Source organism: Cavia porcellus, unplaced genomic scaffold, assembly GCF_034190915.1.
Source record: "Cavia porcellus strain 051 isolate PalLab524CR breed Dunkin Hartley unplaced genomic scaffold, mCavPor4.1 scaffold_12, whole genome shotgun sequence".
Taxonomy (NCBI): domain Eukaryota; kingdom Metazoa; phylum Chordata; class Mammalia; order Rodentia; family Caviidae; genus Cavia; species Cavia porcellus.
The window spans coordinates 45,548,273-45,567,025 of record NW_026947495.1 but is presented as its reverse complement, the minus strand read 5'-3'; the positions used below and the strand labels follow the sequence as shown (position 1 = coordinate 45,567,025).

Sequence of the window (18,753 nt, the reverse complement as noted above, 5' to 3'; positions counted from 1 at the left end):
GTCTTGTAAAGTTGCTCTCTTGAAACAAACCCCCAAATTAAAAGAGTAAATTACCTACCCCCTCATCTTTATGTTTGCATTTAAGATGGAAGATTTTTGGTTTTGTTTTTGTTTTTCATTGGAAATTTACAGCCACAAAAAACGCACTCGACCTGTCCTACAAGGGTGTGGGGAAGCTGCGAAAGCATTTTAAGTCAACTTTGGGAGAACACAGTGTCCGCCTTTGCGAGCGAAACTCGCCAAGTAGCCTTGCCGTCCCCGCGGCACGGGCTGGGGACGGTCCCCTCCCCTGTCCCAGGGGTGCGTTCGGCCCCGACCCAGGGCTCCGGGCAGCAGGGCGGCTCGGGGCGCTCCCTCACCCCGGAGCGGCGCACCCCGCGAGGCGGCCCGGGAGCGTGCGGAGGGAGCGCGGGCCGGGCCGGCCCGGCGGCCCGGGGCGGGGGAGGAGGCGCCGGAGGCGGGCGGTTTTATTGTTTCCTCTCGCCCTCCTCCTCCCGCGCCCTGCCCGGCGTCACTGGAAAGCAGCCCGGGCCTCCCGGCGGCGGCGGGTTATTTATAGAGCGGGCTGCGCGCGCGTCACGGAGCCCGGCCTGGCTGACGGGGCCGCTGACGCGCTTGGCCACCCGGCCGAGTCGGCGGGGCTGCGCGCCGGCGACAATGGGCTTCTGTGTGTGCAGCTGCCGCGGCCGCCAGGGGCCGGAGGGGGGCGGGCGGCCGCTCCCCGACCCCCGTCCCTGCCGGCCACGACCCCCCGAAAGGTAACCCGCTCCTTTCGCCCCAGGCTAGGCCTCGGGGGCATTTTTTATTTTTCTTTTGTGCCCCGATTTTATCAGTGAGTCGCTCCGGCCCCCGCCTCCGCTGCCACTTTCTCGGTGTCCCTTTCTTCCCTCCACCCCAACTTGGAGAGAGAGGGGGGAACCATCCACTTGGCCTGCCCCGGGGAGCCCGCCCCGCACCAGGCGCGCCCAGCGGGGGACGCGGCGACCGAGGGCCCGGGAGCGCCGTGCAGGTAAAGTATCCCGACCTAGAGTGGGGGGTCTTTGTTTGGGGCGCAGGGAGGGGCGGGCGAGAACTCCGGGCTGCCCTTCCGGGACTCCTCTCCTCCTCCCTCCGCCCCCTCTGATGTTCGCAGGAAGCCAATCTGGCTGTGTAGCTCGTGGAGCCAAAAGGGAAACTTCTGCTTGACTGACTAGCTGAGGCTCCTCCCTAGAGGCCACAGAAAAGGCCCCCCCTTCCGCCCGCCCGCCCCCCCGAGCCCTTCCCCGCCCCCGCCCCGCCATCCCACTTGCAGCGGACTGGCGGTCCCCCACTTCCTCTGTGGGTTCGATCCTCGGAGCTCCAGCCCTGCGAGAGGAGGGGCTTCCGAGAATTTTAGGGACTTCCTGGGATGCGGAGGCCAGCTCCGTAGCAGCCCCTTCTGCAGCCGGGGCTGGGAAAGCTTGCTCCGGAACCCCTGGCGCGTGGCAGGCAGACAGCGAACTTGCGGTGTCTTCTAGGAAATTACAATCGATTTGTAATGCACTTTCGCTAATTGGGAGTTCAAAATTAAACTTTAATAAAGCATTTGTGTCGTCTCGTCTAATTGTGAAAGCTTCCATTCGTCCTGGTAGATAGACTCTAAGCCTCAAGTTAATGACGCTAAGCTAGGCGCCCCCCACCCCCACCCCAAGTACAGTTCCGTCAGCCGTCGTTGGCGCAGCTGGATTTCCGTAAGGTACAGATGTTGCTAATGGCAGCTTAAGCACGGATGGGCAGATAGCATACGGAATGCAACATGTTGCCATATGGTTCCTTTAGCCTTTCACCTCCAGGGATATCAATCACATATATTCTGGGAGGAACTTAATGACTCTCTGAACAGCAAAATGAATTACCTGGTACAATTTATATCCCTTGACCTGGTACGTTATAACAACAGGAAGATAGCATCTCACAATTTCTGTGGTATAAATTGAGTTACAGAGCTACATTTCAAATTCTATAACACGTATTTGTAGTTTGAGAGGCCCTGTCAAATCAAGTAAATTCTGTTTCTGTATTGCTTTTCCTATTCCTGTCCCACCTGTAGACAATGCAAAATTTATAAAGTTTAACAAAACTGTTGTCGGGGAAACTGCCAATCAACAGACTAATCAATGAGCGCATAGAAAATATGATTTCCTAGTTAGTTAAAGAACTAGTTAAAGAGGCAGCAGTCTTTATGTATGCTATATTTCTAAACCCAGAAAATTAAAGGACTCCTAGGGGAATATGTTCCACTAGTTGTTTCAATATAACTCCTATTCATTGTTTGAAATTCTACATTTTAAAAAAATCCAGCTATTTCTAAACTTTGGAAATTAAGGAAAACAGTTCTGAGAAATACGAACTGTAAGAAATCTAAGTAGGATCTCAGCAAGCCAACTTTTGTTACCCGCCCCCCCCCAACACACACACACATGCACTCGCTTTGTGCATTTTAACTTGAATCATGTATGTGGTAGTATTGGTAGTTTGTTTTTCCCTCCAAACATGTCAGTGACACCATGATGAGTGACACCATGTTACTTAAGTCCTAGGGAAACGATTTAATAATGTTTCACAGATCGTATTTTTTAACAGGTGATTAATAAAAATGTTTCAATTGTTTGTCTCTAAGCTCAGATTATAAATGTTTTTTTACTATATCCTATTTGATTCACGAAAACAGATCACTTGAGAAGCAAGCAGTGACTTAAGGAAACATAAGTAAAATAGCATCATAATTTTTTCACTCCATTTTTACTTTTACTTGTTAAAGGATACCTGAAAGCAAGGGACATACTATCGTTTAAAATATTTTGTTTTCAGCAATATATAGGCCACACTATGTGACCTGATACACTGTAAGCCAGCAAAAATACATAAAATAGACATGAACAGTCTAAAAAATAGGTCATATAGGTATTTTAATGTGTTATATTTTGCAAGTTTGTCTATACATTATGTTCTTCCAGAATCATTTTGAAATGAAAAATGATGTTTCTCCTTTCTTCCTCGTTTGTAATGGCTGGTGATTTGTTACATGGCGCTTAAGTTGTTCTACCATTTTGATAGTCATTACTAAGTAAGATCTTTTATATATGCATGTAGCAAACAGCAACAACTTATACTGAACCCACCAAGTTGGACTAAGGTTAGCCAGGGAAACCCTAACTTAGATGAACTTGCGATAAATCGAAGTTGTGGAAAGATTCTTTTCTGGAGCTGGTTTTGGTAATCTAATAGCAGAGATTTTAGCTCTCTGTGTAGATCAGCACTTGGTGAGTTTTAAACCATGATCAGTAGTGAGCTTGTAAATGATTCCATCTTCATGACTTGTAAATAGGCAGTGTGTCCTTTAATCACATACAGAACTTGTCTTATGAAGCTGTTATTGTCATGGACAGATATTGCAGCCTTTTGTCAAGCTCAGTGATTATTAAAGTGTTCCCCCTTCAAAAGCCAGGCCAAAAGTCCTGCTGTGCTTTGCTTCAGAATTCAAGTCCATTAGTAAATAAACTCCCCAGCAGTACTATTTGCTTTTTCTCAAGGTATAATATATAATATGTTTCATGAATAATTTCAGGTCTTTTGTATTTATAAACTATACATAAGTACCATATAGTACCTGTATTACAACAAAAACAAGATGTAGACCTTGCAGTCAGATTTTTATTGTAAATGAAGGCTTGATGAATGTCCATTTTTACTGTAAATAGGTGGCTGGCTGCCAAGGGGCAACCTTATAGCCAAAAAGTACTAGAATTGTTATTATCTATTAGGGAATCTCTTTCAATTTGTTTAGTTCTCAACTTTACCTGTCTCTTTCAGTATTACCCCTCCATCCTACTAAAATGAGAATTTGGTTGGATAGGTAAACTATCGATGATATATTTATGTTGCCCAAGAAGGTTTTGCCACTGTTTTGTTGCCTGCTGATTTAGGGTCTTTATCTTAAGCCGGTATGTTTATTCCAATTGAAAATGAAGACTGCTAGAACTAGATATATTCCTCATGCTAAGTAATTTTAATTATGATATAATCTCTAGGGCATTCTCATTTTTACTGATGAATCTAAAATCTTTAAGATGGGCAAGATTTATGTTTTTCTCAAGGTAACGTGGGGCAAGTTATGAATAGGCATTTGGCCTCTGAAAGAACTCTGCATTCTATTGAGTGGAGTTGAGGCCATCCACCAGGAAGGACTGTAGTTATACTGCACTTGGCCTGTTTGGTTTTCAAATTCAAAGCTCATGTTGTTGCATTGAAAACTTGTCTCCTTTATAAGCATTTCATTTCAAAATTAAAAAAAAAAAAAAAAAACCTGTCAGTCTGTAAATATTTAACCAGCCAAGCAGGAAACAGCCTTTTATTCTCCGTTTTTGCAGCTTTGTTTTTATCTAGGTTAGTATGAGTGCCATGTAAATATCACATAAAATTTTGACTTTGATTGTCCTTACTTTAATTGAAGATTGACAGGGGCTCTTTAATTAATCTTGTTCTCTTTCATGTTCTGTATTCAGATACTGAAATACACTATTTTTATACATTTATAAGATTGTGTTTGCATTTATTTAATTTACGTGTCTTTTTTTAAAGCATGTAGCCTTGAATGTTTGTTCTATTTTTTTTTTCCACATCATTACTCTGGTACTGCTTGATGTAACTTGATTAGCTCCCTCCCCAGTCATGATTGGTAATTAAAATAGGCATTAAAATTAGTCACTTAGCAATTTTGCTGTTCAATTGGCAATTAAATTACTTAATTGCAATTAAAGTCCTAATTTTAATTGGCAAAATGATAGATGTAGATTTAAGATAATATGTATAAATACTTTAATAAGTGTCTATATAAGGATTACTTAATTACTCAACTTCAAGTTTATGCTGTTAACTTTAGAACTTTTAAGTGAGCAATGAAATTTATATTACATCTATTCAAAGGATATGGTAATTAGATTTATTACTTATCACTGTAAGGGTCCCTGCTATAAGTTACTTTTGTTAAGTTGTTGTAGACTTGACAATTGCAGAATTATGATGAGGACATGTATATATGTCTTTGTCATAATATATCCATACTTTATTTTATGTTTCATTAAATTGAAATGTTCCTATCTAGTTTGAGGAAAAAAAAAACCAAAAATGGTTATTTTGTCATTAAATTAGAACAAAAACTAGCTAAGATTTACATATAAGAACTTTTGTAAACTTTATTTTATCTGTATATTAAATACTATCTAATGGGTTTACTAACATTACTTACTACTTTTAGAATTTCAGGTGACTTTGGTATTTTGTTAGTGTATAGCATCTTATTTTATATAAGATGTATTTTAAGGGTTTGTACATTTTAATGTCTCCATGTTTACTGAAATTAGCAGTGAAGTATAAAACTAAAGTTATCTAATTTGCCTAATAAAAAAGAATCGTTACATAGGGCAATATTAAATGGTTAGTTTAAAAACAAACGTTTAGAAAAAGTCCACAATGAGTCATGTATTAGTGAAAAGATGAAAGATTTTTATTATGCAAAATACTTTTTGAGTGCATGAGTTTTACCATATGTTCAGTTTTATAATTTTAATTTACAAGTAGACACTTCTAGAAAAGAGTGCTGTTTACTTTTGCACATCTTTACACATTTCCAGAACAGAATTCTGAATCAAAGTAAGAAATGATTTGTAAAATCTTTGCATTAAATGGTTTTTGGTGAAAAATGAGCTTATAAAACTGAATAAAAACCACAACTACTCAAATTTATATCAGGGAAGCAATCGACTTGCTCTCTAAGCAGCCTATGGGGAATGAAATGTTTGGTTCATTAGTATCCTATCTGTGTGAATCAAATGGCAAAAGCAAAACAAAACAATACCTTCAATATTGAAAAAAATACTGTATTTTGAAAGATTTTTTTCAAAGGGGAAATTTCTTCTTTCACTAATGTAAAACTGCCTGCCAAATGGCAATGAATGCTATAGATGAGTTTGTCCAAATATAATTTAAAATATATTTCATCTTATTGCTTAATGTTCCACAAAATAATTGTTTTATGAAATATCTTAAAGTTGCCTCAACTTTTGAGCATGAGATATGTTTATTTTTCATTACATTTACATTGTAAGGTCTAGTATCAATTCTTGGGGGTAGAATGGTGAATGCAATTCCTAGAGGCCTTTTTCCCGTGCATTAAGATAGAAAATCCTATGGGATTATATCCGTGTTTGCTTTCTAAATTATACCAAAAGCTCAATTTTATTAAGTATAATCTGCTTAGCCATGCATAAAATAGTTTAGATGTGAATGTATGTATTATTTATATTGATTTTAATAAAAATATGTTTTCTATACATGTGGCAGTATATTCTGCTTAATGTTTATTAATGTCATAAAAGTAATATAGTAACTTTGCCTTCCTACATACTTTTCTGGAGCCATCTGATTGTATCTATTAATAGCAATAATTTATAATTTATTTTCGTTGGTTTCTGTAGAGGGAGCTGCTTATGGATAGGACCAATTTTTGCTTCCATTTATTTTAAATTATTAAGAAAATAAGCCTGCATATGGGATAACTTTGCATATTTATACATGGCAGTATTTTAAAGTTACATCAGATGCTGGTCCTGAAAAGAAACCGTTATTGTCATTTTAATTGAGTGATAAAATACTTTATTTGAACTATTTATGTGTAAGAATCCAGAAGGGTTGCAGTCACATAATGCAGAATTTCAGTTTCTTTTAGCCTAAAGCATCGTTTTAACATTTGCTGAAAGGTTGTTCAGTTCTACATTTTGATTCCATTATAAGTGTAATTAAACCTCTATGCACAAAAGCATTCTCTTATGTACTAGCAAATACACCCACAGGAATCCTCTTCTAAACTATAATTTATTTAAACATGTAATCATAGGATTTTAAAACATGCTTTCATTTTTCCAAACTATATGCCAATTTGAACTGAATGGTGATAAAATGAGAGATTTTATTACCATTTTGATTTTTTTCCCCCAGTGCCATAACAGTGGGTTAAACATGGGCAGGCGGAAATAAAATCTATTGTGAATCTAATCCCACGTGTTAAACTGTTTCCCATTTGGAGAAAAAAAGAATCAAAGATCCATAGTTCTTTGTAAATTCCAGCACGATTTGAATACTTGGGCCTGCAGAATTCTTTTCTCGGGCTTACCCCAGGAGTAGTATTAATTAGCTAATTGTGAGTGAGTGTGTGAGTGTGAGTGTGTGTGTGTGTGTGTGTGTGTGTGTGTGTGTGTGTATGCACGCTCTAGCGTGCGCCCCTCCATAAGCTTGCGTGTGATTTTGTCTCGAACATTGTGGAGTCAGGCCCCCTACTGACAGGATCAGTCAATTACAGAAGTTGAAGGTACTCCTGAGACTTTCCCCCATACTCTGGCGAGGAAAACAGAAGTCTGGGGTATTGAGCATGGCCCTTTTACACTTACTTACATGTGTGACGGATCCTTTCCATCTCGCGCATATAAGTTTTAGCTAAAAACCCAACTCAAGAGGTAGATCATCCAAGAATTAGTTTAAGTGAATTTACTACTCTGCCGCCGGTGTCTTCCTAAGAAATAGTAACACTTCCAAAGGACCAGAGTAAGAATTTAGAGGGGAAGAAAAACTCAGACGAAAGGAAGGGAAAAGTCTCCGTTTATCTCATATTAACGCTGTACTGAATTACTGTATTGTCATTTTATTATAATAAGCTGCTGCGAAAACTGCTTTTGGATCTTGCATACATTCAAGCTTGAGCAAGTGCTCTGCTATCATTCCATACTGTAGGAGACTATTAACTAACACATCATTACAATGTGTAGCTTCCTTGGAGCGCATTTTAAGAACTCCAGGACACTTTTCCGCTTTCCGGGAACAATTTTCTCATATTGCCCCCAGATTGAACCCAGCCTAAATTGAATGTGTTTTTAATGGCAATGAGGGAGGAGGAGGAGCGTGTACGGGGAGTGTATCAACTTAGAATTATTTGTATTTAGAGGTTTGAAGTTATAACCTTAAAGTTCTCCAGGCCTCCGCTTTCCTAGGACTGTATTAAAAAATAATAACCGCCACCCCAGCTCGAGTTTCCGTGTGCCAGAAAATAACTGCAGGAATCTGGCCCACCGCGGGGATCAAGGAAAGCTCCCCCTCTGGCCTTGCCCTGCTCCCTCGCGGAAGGGAAGGAAACCCGGGAGGGCGCCTCTGAGCTGGAGTTGCTGCTATTTTGAGCCTGGCTTGGCCGGTGCGTCAATGCCTGCGCCCCTGCGTCACCGCCACCCCCACCCCCTTCCTTCTCCAGTGCTCTCCAAACTCTCACTTTTTCCCTTCGTTCGCGTGGAATCGCTCCTGCCCACGAGGCGCTGACGCTACTGAGCTCATACTAATAAGCTTTTCTTCACTCTACCCGCCACCCCCTACTCACTCACCCTCACTTGCCACCACAAACATCCCCCCTGCCACACACACACACACACACACACACACACACACACACACACACACACTTCCTAGTTTTATCTTATTTTTTCTCGCGCCTACTTGGGCACCTCTGAGCTGCCGCGACGGCGGTAGCTATAGCCGCAGCTGCCGCATCTGGGGGAAACTTAAGGTGGTCATGTAGGTTTTCCCGAGGCTGCAAGGCAGCGGAGTCCGCGGCTTCCCCGGCAGCCGCAGGGCGTCTGACCCACTCCCGGGTAGCTGGGGTGCAGAATGGGGACGCACAGCCCTAGAACCCCGATAGTTTCACTGTCCTTTTGACCTCGCCCTGAGCATCCAAAGAGGGGCGAGTTGCTAGGGAGCTTGTAAGTCAGTCACCCCAAGCAAGGAGGGGCGGCCGCACAGCTCTCCGCGGGCGCAGAAAGGGGTGAACCCTCCCGGCGTCCTGGTTCCTTCCGGCCCCGCGGGAGAAGCCCCAGCAGGTTCGCCCAGCTTCGGGCTAGGCTCAAGGAGGGGGCCCTGCAGCCCAGAGAAGCAGCGTTTCCCGGGGTGGAAAGCTCCTCGCCTTCTGCACGGCGGACGACTGGTCTCTAAGCGGGGTCGGCGACCACTCCGAGGCCGCGGATGTGGGGCCGGCGCCAGGCCGCGCGGACCTGGTCTGGGGAGGACTTGGAGGCGCGTGCCCTCTGGGTTTGCGAACGCGCCGCACCCCGAACCCCCGCTGCTTCTCAGGTCCTGTCTTTTCCTCGGGCTCTCAGATTGCGGCTGTGATAGCCGTTGTGTTTCAGAGGAAAGCCGCTTTATTCCCCTAAAATACGACACGATGAGTCGGTGGGCACTGGGGTGTGTCGAAAGTTTTAGAGTTGGCAGAAGGTTGGATCAGAGCATCTTTCTGCAGAAGACGCACCTGTTGCCAGCTGCTTAGCTGCATTGTCTGCTAAAGAAAAGCAGACGACGCTTCTCTGTGACTTTTAGGGCCTCTGAAAGGCTGGGTCACTGCTCATACCCTCCCCCTGCGCACACAGCAGGTTTCGCAGAACTGGAACACGTGAAAGGAAAATAGGCCCCGTCCCTAACGCCTTTCAGCGCAGACTGCCTGGTGTGTGTATGGGGGCGGGGTGGGCTGGGGGAGAGACCAGGCTAGGAAAAGGGAGGAAAAAGTGTGCGCCGGCTAGGAAATCCCACTGGACCTGCCCGAGCCCTCCGAGACACGGATGTCGCGGGACGTCTGCGTGCATTTCCCTGGGCAGCGGGGGAGGTGTGCGACGAGGGTGGCGAGGCACAGCCCATCGCTGCTCCAGGTGCGGTCTACCTGGCCCACGCCTGCGTTCCCTTCCACCCAGGCTTTTGTTGCACCTTCCCCACGTGTGAACGACCCAGAGGCCGTGAGAGCTGGGGGGGGGATTGGGGGGTGTTGAAATGTAACGGCTCTGTGGGCTCTCGGACCTGGGTGGAGAGGTAACACCTCTTTTGGAAAAAAAAAAAAAAAAAACCCAACCAGCCGGCTACCAAGGTGAAAGCAGAACGGTTCCCACCTTAAAATCCGCCCTGCTCGTGACGTCAGGTCGGAAATATACCAAAGCGAGCGCGGGCCAGGAGTCCGGGGAGCGCGGCGGCGCGGCGATTGGGCGGCCGGCCGCTGACGCGCGCTGACGCGCGGAGACTTTAGGTGCATGTTGGCAGCGGCAGCGCGAGCCACATAAACAAAGGCACATTGGCGGCCAGGGCCAGTCCGCCCAGCGGCTCGCGCTCGGCTCCGCGTCCCGCTCGCTCGCCGGCCCAGCCGCCGCTTACCTCTGCGCCCTCCGGGCTCGCGGTGTGTGGCTTCCTTTGCTCCGCTCCCCCACACCTTCCCGACCCCGGCCCCCGGCCCCAAGGGGACTGCACTTCGGCAGAGTTGAATGAATGAAGAGAGGCGCGGAGAACACCTAAGAGAGTAAGTGCAGCGCTGCGGCTCGCGTGCTTTTATCCTTCTTTAGCTTGTCCCTACTGCCCGTGTGGAGAAGTGAGCGCCAGAAGCTTGGAGCGCGAGTGAGGCAGGATGGGGAGTGGGTCAGGCGCAGCCGCGGCGGGCGTGCGCTCGGACTCCGGCTTGGCTGTAGGGGGGAGTTGGCTGCCAACCCAGGCTTCCAGGCTCCTCATTGGTGGACGCGGAAGGGAGACTCCTCGGCGCTGGGAGCCGCTGCCTTGCCCGCGGAAATGTGCGCAAAGTTTGCTCTTGGTGTTGGAATTGATTGTGGCTTTTGGACGTGGAGAGACTTAAGTCCTGTGTACAGGAGGGAAGCTATCCTCAAACTGACAGGGAAAGAAAGTTCTTCAGTTTATAGTTGCTTGGGAACTGTGTCGCTGAGGTTGGCCAGCTTGCCGATGTGGTATTATTGAGTAAGATAGTGTTGATAGAGTGTCCTGTTACTAAGTTGCTTGAAATGTCTGGTTTTGACAGATGTCCTGAGGGGAGGGGGGAGCGCACTTAGGAAGATAATTGAGGTTTAATATCCAGCAAGGCGTATCCGAGGGCTGTGCTGAATGTGTGTGTGTGTGTGTGTGTGTGTGTGTGTGTGTGGTGTGGTGGTGGTAGTGGTGGAGGTGGAGGTGTGTGTGTCAGGAGTCTCCTTTCTATTTTTTTCTGATTAACCTCCTCCTCCTTTCCCTCCACTGAAGCAAGATTATTGGGGGAGGGAGGGAAGGAGTAGGAGTGAATGTTTGGCTTTCTGTTTCATTAGTAATAAGATTGTGCTCTAGAATAGCGTCCAAGTGGGAACGTCTGAACATCAGACACAAGAATGCCTTGTTCCAGCAAGTATCTAGATGGTGGAAGGTGTTATGGAGAAGGTGTTCAATCTGCTGTGCCGGGAAATGTTTCTGTTATTGGTTCCAGCACCCATAAGGAGTATTTCCTCACTTTGCAGTTGACCTGGGATGCACTTGGCAAAGTGGGGTTTTCTCTTCTTACCCTTTGGCTATTAAAGATGTTGAAAACCAAATCTTCTGAAGAAAGGAACACCAGTTCACTTCTATCCCCAGTCTCAGTGCTCTGTCAAAAGAAGCCAGATGCTTCCACTCACATTGCCTTTGTGGCGTCCAGGCCTTGCTAATATTTAGTAAGGAGGGGGGTCATTTTTCTCACTTTATATTCTTGACTTCTAACTTCCTGCCTCCCAGAAAAAAAGTCCATGGGGGTGGATTAAGAGCAGGTTCCAATGCTGTACTTTTATCTCTTAGTTTCCTCAGCTAGTCTGAAATAAACTAAAATGGAAATGACCTCTTCACCCACACTGTAGCGATGGGGCCAATTCGTTTCATCATAGTATTAAATAAATTCGTGGAATACCTTTCCTCCTTCAGGATCTTTTTGCTACAAGGATTTACACAGTACTGTGGGTGATATTCTCTCTTGTTTCTGGGCATGTCTTTCACACATTCGTTTCAACTGTTATTTGGTAGCTCAACACACTATTTTCCAATGAGACTTGAAAGGGCCTGCCTGGTGAGTCCACATATGTCCTGCCCAGTCTGTGTGAGGAGGGCTCTGAAATCCTGTGTCTGTATTTCAGGGAGGAGATTGGACAGGCTGGATTCCCCATTGCTCTTTTTAAAATCTTGGAAACTTTGTCCTTCATTGAATTACGACACTGTCCACCTTTAAGTTCCTCGAAAAATCCACCAGTAACTCGGCTGAAGGTTAGTGAACTTTATTTCTTTTCACCTTTCCCGAGTTCCCTTAACATCAAGAAACAGAGCATCGGAATCTCCTCAAGCAAATCCTGTAACTTCAGGTTACAGGAAACAACTTTCTCACTGTGCAGTTTAACTTCCTTTCTAAAATGGTCGTTTCTAGAAAGCTGACTGAATCCTAGCTTGGGAGAAGAGGCTTTATCAGAGTGGGACTGACAGTGAAAAGGGGAAGGGGTGGCGGGAGGTGTCTGGAAGTATCCTGAAGTACAGACCCTCAAGAGCTTTCCAGCGCTGGTCCTTACTGATCAGTGCTTTCAGGCCCTATGCTAGTGCTCTGTGGCTTTCACCTACCTCTCTCTCTCTCTTTCATTGTGTGCCCCTACCCACTCATGACCGCTGTGGGCTGCCGGTGTAGCTCCAGGTGTTCCGGAGCCCTGGAGAAGGTGTTCAGTTGACCAGGCTGAGTGTGTATCACCCTGTTTCATTTCCAGCCATGCCTTGTGTTCAGGCGCAGTATGGGTCCTCGCCTCAAGGAGCCAGCCCCGCTTCTCAGAGCTACAGTTACCACTCTTCGGGAGAATACAGCTCCGATTTCTTAACTCCAGAGTTTGTCAAGTTTAGCATGGACCTCACCAACACTGAAATCACTGCCACCACTTCTCTCCCCAGCTTCAGTACCTTTATGGACAACTACAGCACAGGCTACGACGTCAAGCCACCTTGCTTGTACCAAATGCCCCTGTCCGGACAGCAGTCCTCCATTAAGGTAGAAGACATTCAGATGCACAACTACCAGCAGCACAGCCACCTGCCCCCCCAGTCCGAGGAGATGATGCCGCACTCCGGGTCGGTTTACTACAAGCCCTCCTCGCCCCCAACACCCACCACCCCGGGCTTCCAGGTGCAGCACAGCCCTATGTGGGACGACCCGGGGTCTCTCCACAACTTCCACCAGAACTACGTGGCCACTACGCACATGATTGAGCAGAGGAAAACGCCAGTCTCCCGCCTCTCGCTCTTCTCCTTTAAGCAGTCACCCCCGGGCACTCCGGTGTCTAGCTGCCAGATGCGCTTCGACGGGCCCCTGCACGTCCCTATGAACCCGGAACCCGCAGGCAGTCACCACGTGGTAGATGGGCAGACCTTCGCTGTACCCAACCCCATTCGCAAACCCGCGTCCATGGGCTTCCCGGGCCTGCAGATCGGCCACGCGTCGCAGCTGCTTGACACGCAGGTGCCCTCGCCGCCGTCGCGGGGTTCTCCCTCCAACGAGGGGCTGTGTGCGGTTTGTGGTGACAACGCGGCCTGCCAGCACTATGGCGTGCGCACTTGTGAGGGCTGTAAAGGCTTCTTTAAGGTGAGCAAGGGCGGGTCCGAGCAGGCAGGTAGGGGCCCTGTAGTGCCGGGGACCCTGGAGTGCTCCCTCCACTTCGGCGCAGGCAGGCTGGTCTCAGCTGTGCCCGGCTGCCTAAGTCTCATGGCTCAGCCCAGGCTGCATGGCAGCCGCCCAGGGTCTGTGGAGGAGGCCTTTGGGTGTCTGAGCAAGGCAAACTGGAAGACTAGGAGCCCCGGGGTCGCAGCCCCCCTCACCCAGCAGACCCGGCGTGCCCTCGACCGAAGTTGCTGGCGCTGGACTTGGAAGAGGGTCATTTGCATGTGCTAGGAGCTGTCTTTCCTGCTCAGATTGAAATTGGTTAGGACAGAGAACCGTGTCTGAGCTAACCAAGTGGAACAGAATTCCCTATGGTCAAATTAAGTGATCTCTTTATTTCACCATCCTGATTGAATAATCTTATCATTTTAAATAGAGAAGGTCTCCAAGGAATGTAAATAATATGAATGCCCACGGATTTGTATTTACAGAGCGTCTCTTTCCCTTCTCTTGGCATATAAAACACAGCAAAGAGCGGCAAGGTTAGCTCAAATGTTAACGCTATCAATTTTCTTCTGCTAAATGCCCTGTGGGAGGAAAAAAGAAAAGAAATAGAAAAGGAAAAGAGAAAATATGAAAAGAGTTTGTGAGTGTGTGCTTGTTTGTGGGGAGGCAGTGTAGATCCAAGCCAATGAAAAATTGTCTGCAGGTTGCTGGATTTTCAAGGAAAAAACAAATAATTTGCGGCGTACATTGTCTCCTTTTGCAGCGTACAGTGCAAAAAAATGCGAAATACGTGTGTTTAGCAAATAAAAACTGCCCAGTGGACAAGCGACGTCGGAATCGTTGTCAGTACTGCCGATTTCAAAAGTGTCTGGCTGTTGGGATGGTCAAAGAAGGTAGGTTGGGGAAATCTGCCGAGCCTATGGAAAACTGATACTTGTACCCCAATCCCATAGTTCACTTCCCAGGAACAGAGAGTCCAGTCCCCAGTTACCCCCCTAACCCCTCTTACCCCCACTCTACCCAGTCTCTGGGATCCCATCCCAGCCTATGCGCCTAGCCTCTCCTAGAGAAAGCCCCTAGGCCCTTTTTGCCTTTAACTAAGCGGCCCAGTTGGAGGAAGACATAAAATAACATTGCATTTTAAAAATGCTTTTCCTTGGTAAAGGCTTTGCAAGCAGAGGGGTCTTGAGCCACCAGGCCTGATGCCCTACCACTATGGCCTGGGGTAGGGGGTGGGGAGTAGCAGCTGGGCCTGGGATCCTGGACTGGTGCAAACAGGGTTATTCTTTTGCAGTGGTTAGAACTGACAGTTTAAAAGGCCGGAGAGGTCGTTTACCCTCGAAACCGAAGAGCCCACAGGAACCCTCTCCCCCTTCACCCCCTGTGAGTCTGATCAGTGCCCTCGTCAGGGCCCATGTGGACTCCAACCCGGCTATGACCAGCCTGGACTATTCCAGGGTAAGAAGTTGGTGTGGGATGGGGGTGGGAGGAACATGTGGACAAACCAACTGATAGGCAGGGTACCCTGCTCTCCACACAGGTTGAGCACTCACTCAACCTCAGACTCAAGGGCTACTTGCCTCATAGCTTGGGTGGGGCCATGGGAGACACAGTCAGTGTAGCTCAAAGTACAACTGTGAAGACCCAAAGCGTGATCCAATCTCTGTGAACCCCAGCTGTCCCCCTCTTCCACCACCATATACACCAGTGCCTCAAAGGCAAAAATCAGAGACTGCACAATACTCCGTCTCCCTTGCCTTTCTGCATTATCCCCAATTTTCCATAGAGGTACAGTAATCATCCTTTCCGCCAGTGTCCGGGGGTGAAGGATGTGGGACCTGCCCCGGGGCCAGGAAATGAAAAGAGAAGGGTGGAAGGAATAGCCATGGGGTCAGGGATCAAGTAGTCAAATTTCTCTTTTACTCCAGCTGTGAAAAATGTGCTGGCTTTAATTGGAGGAAGTATGTTCGGCAAACCTAGAAGCGACTGCAATATTATTAAGATTTGCAAAGGGCATCTCAGCTCAAGACCCACTCTGGGACTAGAATGAATACTAACACGTCAATTGTTTTGTGGAGATAAGAGTGAACGTTTCTCAGGGCCGGATGGCACTGTATTTAGTCTGTATGGAAATGGTAATTTACATATTTAAAGCAGCGACCTCATAGCACGGTCCCTAATTGAATTAATTGCCCCGGAACATCTAATTTCCTTACTGGTCAGAGAGAGGTTTAATTGTTATAAAAACCTGGCTCCCCTACTAGAAATGGGGTTAGCAATTTCACGGGTTATATATTTTAGAGAACCTCATTAAGTGCTTTTTAAAATGAAATTCCAGTTCCAGGCGAACCCTGACTATCAGATGAGCGGAGATGACACCCAGCATATACAGCAATTCTATGATCTCCTGACTGGCTCCATGGAGATCATCAGGGGCTGGGCAGAGAAGATCCCAGGCTTTGCTGACCTGCCCAAAGCTGACCAGGACCTGCTCTTTGAATCAGCTTTCTTGGAACTATTTGTTCTTCGATTAGCATACAGGTAATGAGAGAGGAGACAATCCAGGGAGGTCAGAGAGGAATCCAGAAAGTAAAAGAAAGGGAAGAAAAGGGGCAGAAAAGAGGAATATGTGAAAAGGACAGACTAGGAAATAAAGAGGGAAAAGTTGAAGAAAAGTGAACACAGGAGGAGAAGGGAAGGTGTGTGAACCCAGAAATCTTGGATGAATGGAATGGAGGTGGGGTAGGGGGTGATCTTGTTTGTTATGAAATTAAACCTTTTCAAGGTCCACTGGTCTACATTTTATTAACTCTTCAGTAATTAGGTGCCTCTTAAATCCCTCATTTATTGCTCTTCAAGTAATTAGTTGTTTAGCTTTTCTCTCTCTCTTTTTCTCCCCTCTCTCTTTGGTATTAATTGCAGGTCCAACCCAGTGGAGGGTAAACTCATCTTTTGCAATGGGGTGGTCTTGCACAGGTTGCAATGCGTGCGTGGCTTTGGGGAATGGATTGATTCCATTGTTGAATTCTCCTCCAACTTGCAGAATATGAACATCGACATTTCTGCCTTCTCCTGCATTGCGGCCCTGGCTATGGTCACAGGTCAGTACTGCAGGTGCAGGGCACTTCCCCTCCAGAATAGCCCACTGGGATTTGTCCTGGCCTTCCCTTGCCACACATCTGCTCTGGTCCTGCCTGCTAACTAACTGTCTTGTGCCTTCTTTTGTTTTTGATTATCTTTTCTGCAGAGAGACACGGGCTCAAGGAACCCAAGAGAGTGGAAGAGCTGCAAAACAAAATTGTTAATTGTCTCAAAGACCATGTGACTTTCAATAATGGGGGGTTGAATCGCCCCAACTATCTGTCCAAACTGTTGGGGAAGCTCCCAGAACTTCGTACCCTTTGCACACAGGGGCTACAGCGCATTTTCTACCTGAAATTGGAAGACTTGGTACCACCGCCAGCAATAATTGACAAGCTTTTTCTGGACACTTTACCTTTCTAATATCTTCTCCCATGCACTTCAAAGAACTGGAAAGAAAACTAAAACTGTCCAGAGGGGCTAGTCATATGGGCGGAGATAGCCCCTTGAGCTGTCTCAGCTCAAGCTGTCCCCCCTTCTGTAAAATTCCCAGCCCCATGTTCCCTAAAGAAAACAAACAAACAAATAAAAAACTGTTGCTATTTCCTAACCTGCAGGCAGAACCTGAAAGGGCATTTTGCTCCGGGGCATCCTGGATATAAGACAAGGACTACACACAATACAGTGGTATAAACTTTTTATTATCAGTTAAAAATCAGTTTGTTGTTCAGAAGAAAGATTGCTATTGAATGATGGGAAATGTTTGGCTATGCTTGGTTGTTGCAATTAAGACAAATAATGTAACACATACACACATATACATGCTCATGCGTACACACACACATACATCTTAAGGGGACCGACCCACAAATACTGCCCTTTGACAAGACTTTGAAGTTTTCTGCTATAAAGAAAGATGTAATATATAGTAAAACTAAATGTTGCGTGGGTGGCATGAGTTGAAGAAGGCAAAGGCTTGTAAATTTACCCAATGCAGTTTGGCTTTTTAAATTATTTTGTGCCTATTTATGAATAAATATTACAAATTCTAAAAGATAAGTGTGTTTGCAAAAAAAAGAAAATAACTACATAAAAAGGGACAAGCATGTTGATTCTAGGTTGAACATGTTATAGGCACTTGCTACTTCAGTAATGTCTATATTATATAAATAGTATTTCAGACACTATGTAGTCTGTTAGATTTTATAAAGATTGGTAGTTATCTGAGCTTAAACATTTTCTCAATTGTAAAATAGATGGGCACAAGTATTAACACATCGGAAAATCCTGACAAAAGGGACACATAGTGTTTGTAACACCGTCCAACATTCCTTGTTTGTAAGTGTTGTATGTACTGTTGCTGTTGATAAAAGAAAGTTTATATCTTGATTATTTTGTTGTCTAAAGCTAAACAAAACTTGCATGCAGCAGCTTTTGACTGTTTCCAGAGTGCTTATAATCTACATAACTCCCTGGAAATTACTGAGCACTTTGAATTTTTTGTTCTTTTTAATGTCTAAAATTGTCAGTTAATATATTATTTTATGTTGGAGTAAGAATTTTAATATTGCCATATTCTGTAGTATTTTTCTTTGTATATTTCTAGTATGGCACATGATATGAGTCACTGCCTTTTTTTCTATGGTGTATGACAGTTAGAAATGCTGATTTTTTTCCGATAAATTCTTTCTTTGAGAAAGACAATTTTAATGTTTACAACAATAAACCATGTAAATGAAGAGAACTTTGTCTTATTTCTGGGTAAGGAAGAAAATGGTGACTAAACAACAGGATATAATAGGTGGAATTGGGATAAGTGATTTATTCAACATCTGAATTTCAAATTGGCTTCCTAGATCTATTCTGGCAAAAGGAACTGGGTAATCAAACTGATTGTTCTACAGAATCCAGTACAAGATCTTTACTTAAGCAGAATTTTCCAGTATTGTGACCAATATGTATCAGGATCAATTTAGAGTATCTCATTCTTCCGTTATTTTGGCAAATACAACTATCAGAAGAGAAGTTCAGAAGATTCAAACGCTTTTGAACTTTTACAAGGTTGGGAGTCTGGTCAAGTTCTTGTCTTGTTTAGAAAATACCTTTCTAAGGCTCAGAAAGTAAGCATGAATTTGAGAAGTTTCATATGTTATGTCTGGTTTTCCAAT

At 45.3% G+C, this 18,753-nt stretch overlaps 1 protein-coding gene across 5 annotated transcripts; it reads left to right on the top strand.

The window, feature by feature from the left end:
• The first annotated feature begins 603 nt into the window (after positions 1 to 603).
• On the top strand, positions 604 to 18,329 carry Nr4a2 (nuclear receptor subfamily 4 group A member 2). 5 transcript variants are annotated; one of them, XM_063259112.1, is made up of 8 exons: positions 604 to 1,009; positions 12,006 to 12,132; positions 12,796 to 13,483; positions 14,268 to 14,397; positions 14,799 to 14,962; positions 15,843 to 16,045; positions 16,427 to 16,605; positions 16,752 to 18,329. In XM_063259112.1, the coding sequence occupies exons 3-8, from the start codon at positions 12,809 to 12,811 to the stop codon at positions 17,006 to 17,008; spliced, it is 1,608 nt and encodes a 535-aa protein (XP_063115182.1). In that variant the 5' UTR covers positions 604 to 1,009; positions 12,006 to 12,132; positions 12,796 to 12,808; the 3' UTR covers positions 17,009 to 18,329. The 5 variants fall into 5 exon arrangements, 4 of the variants coding, with proteins under 4 accessions (XP_063115182.1, XP_063115180.1, XP_063115181.1 ...); XM_063259110.1 differs by having other exon boundaries at positions 606 to 1,009; positions 12,618 to 13,483; XR_010050801.1 differs by lacking the exon at positions 604 to 1,009 and adding an exon at positions 10,167 to 10,387 and having other exon boundaries at positions 12,618 to 13,483; positions 16,548 to 16,605; positions 16,752 to 16,802.
• The last annotated feature ends 424 nt before the right edge of the window (positions 18,330 to 18,753 follow it).

Bases quoted from the DNA above. Each gene is read 5' to 3' on its own strand.
- Nr4a2 (XM_063259110.1), top strand. From the start codon at position 12,620: ATGCCTTGTGTTCAGGCGCAGTATGGGTCCTCGCCTCAAGGAGCCAGC. The intron at 14,963-15,842 runs GTAAGAAGTTGG...ATGAAATTCCAG, and splicing joins CCAGCCTGGACTATTCCAGG to TTCCAGGCGAACCCTGACTA. The intron at 16,046-16,426 runs GTAATGAGAGAG...TATTAATTGCAG, and splicing joins GTTCTTCGATTAGCATACAG to GTCCAACCCAGTGGAGGGTA.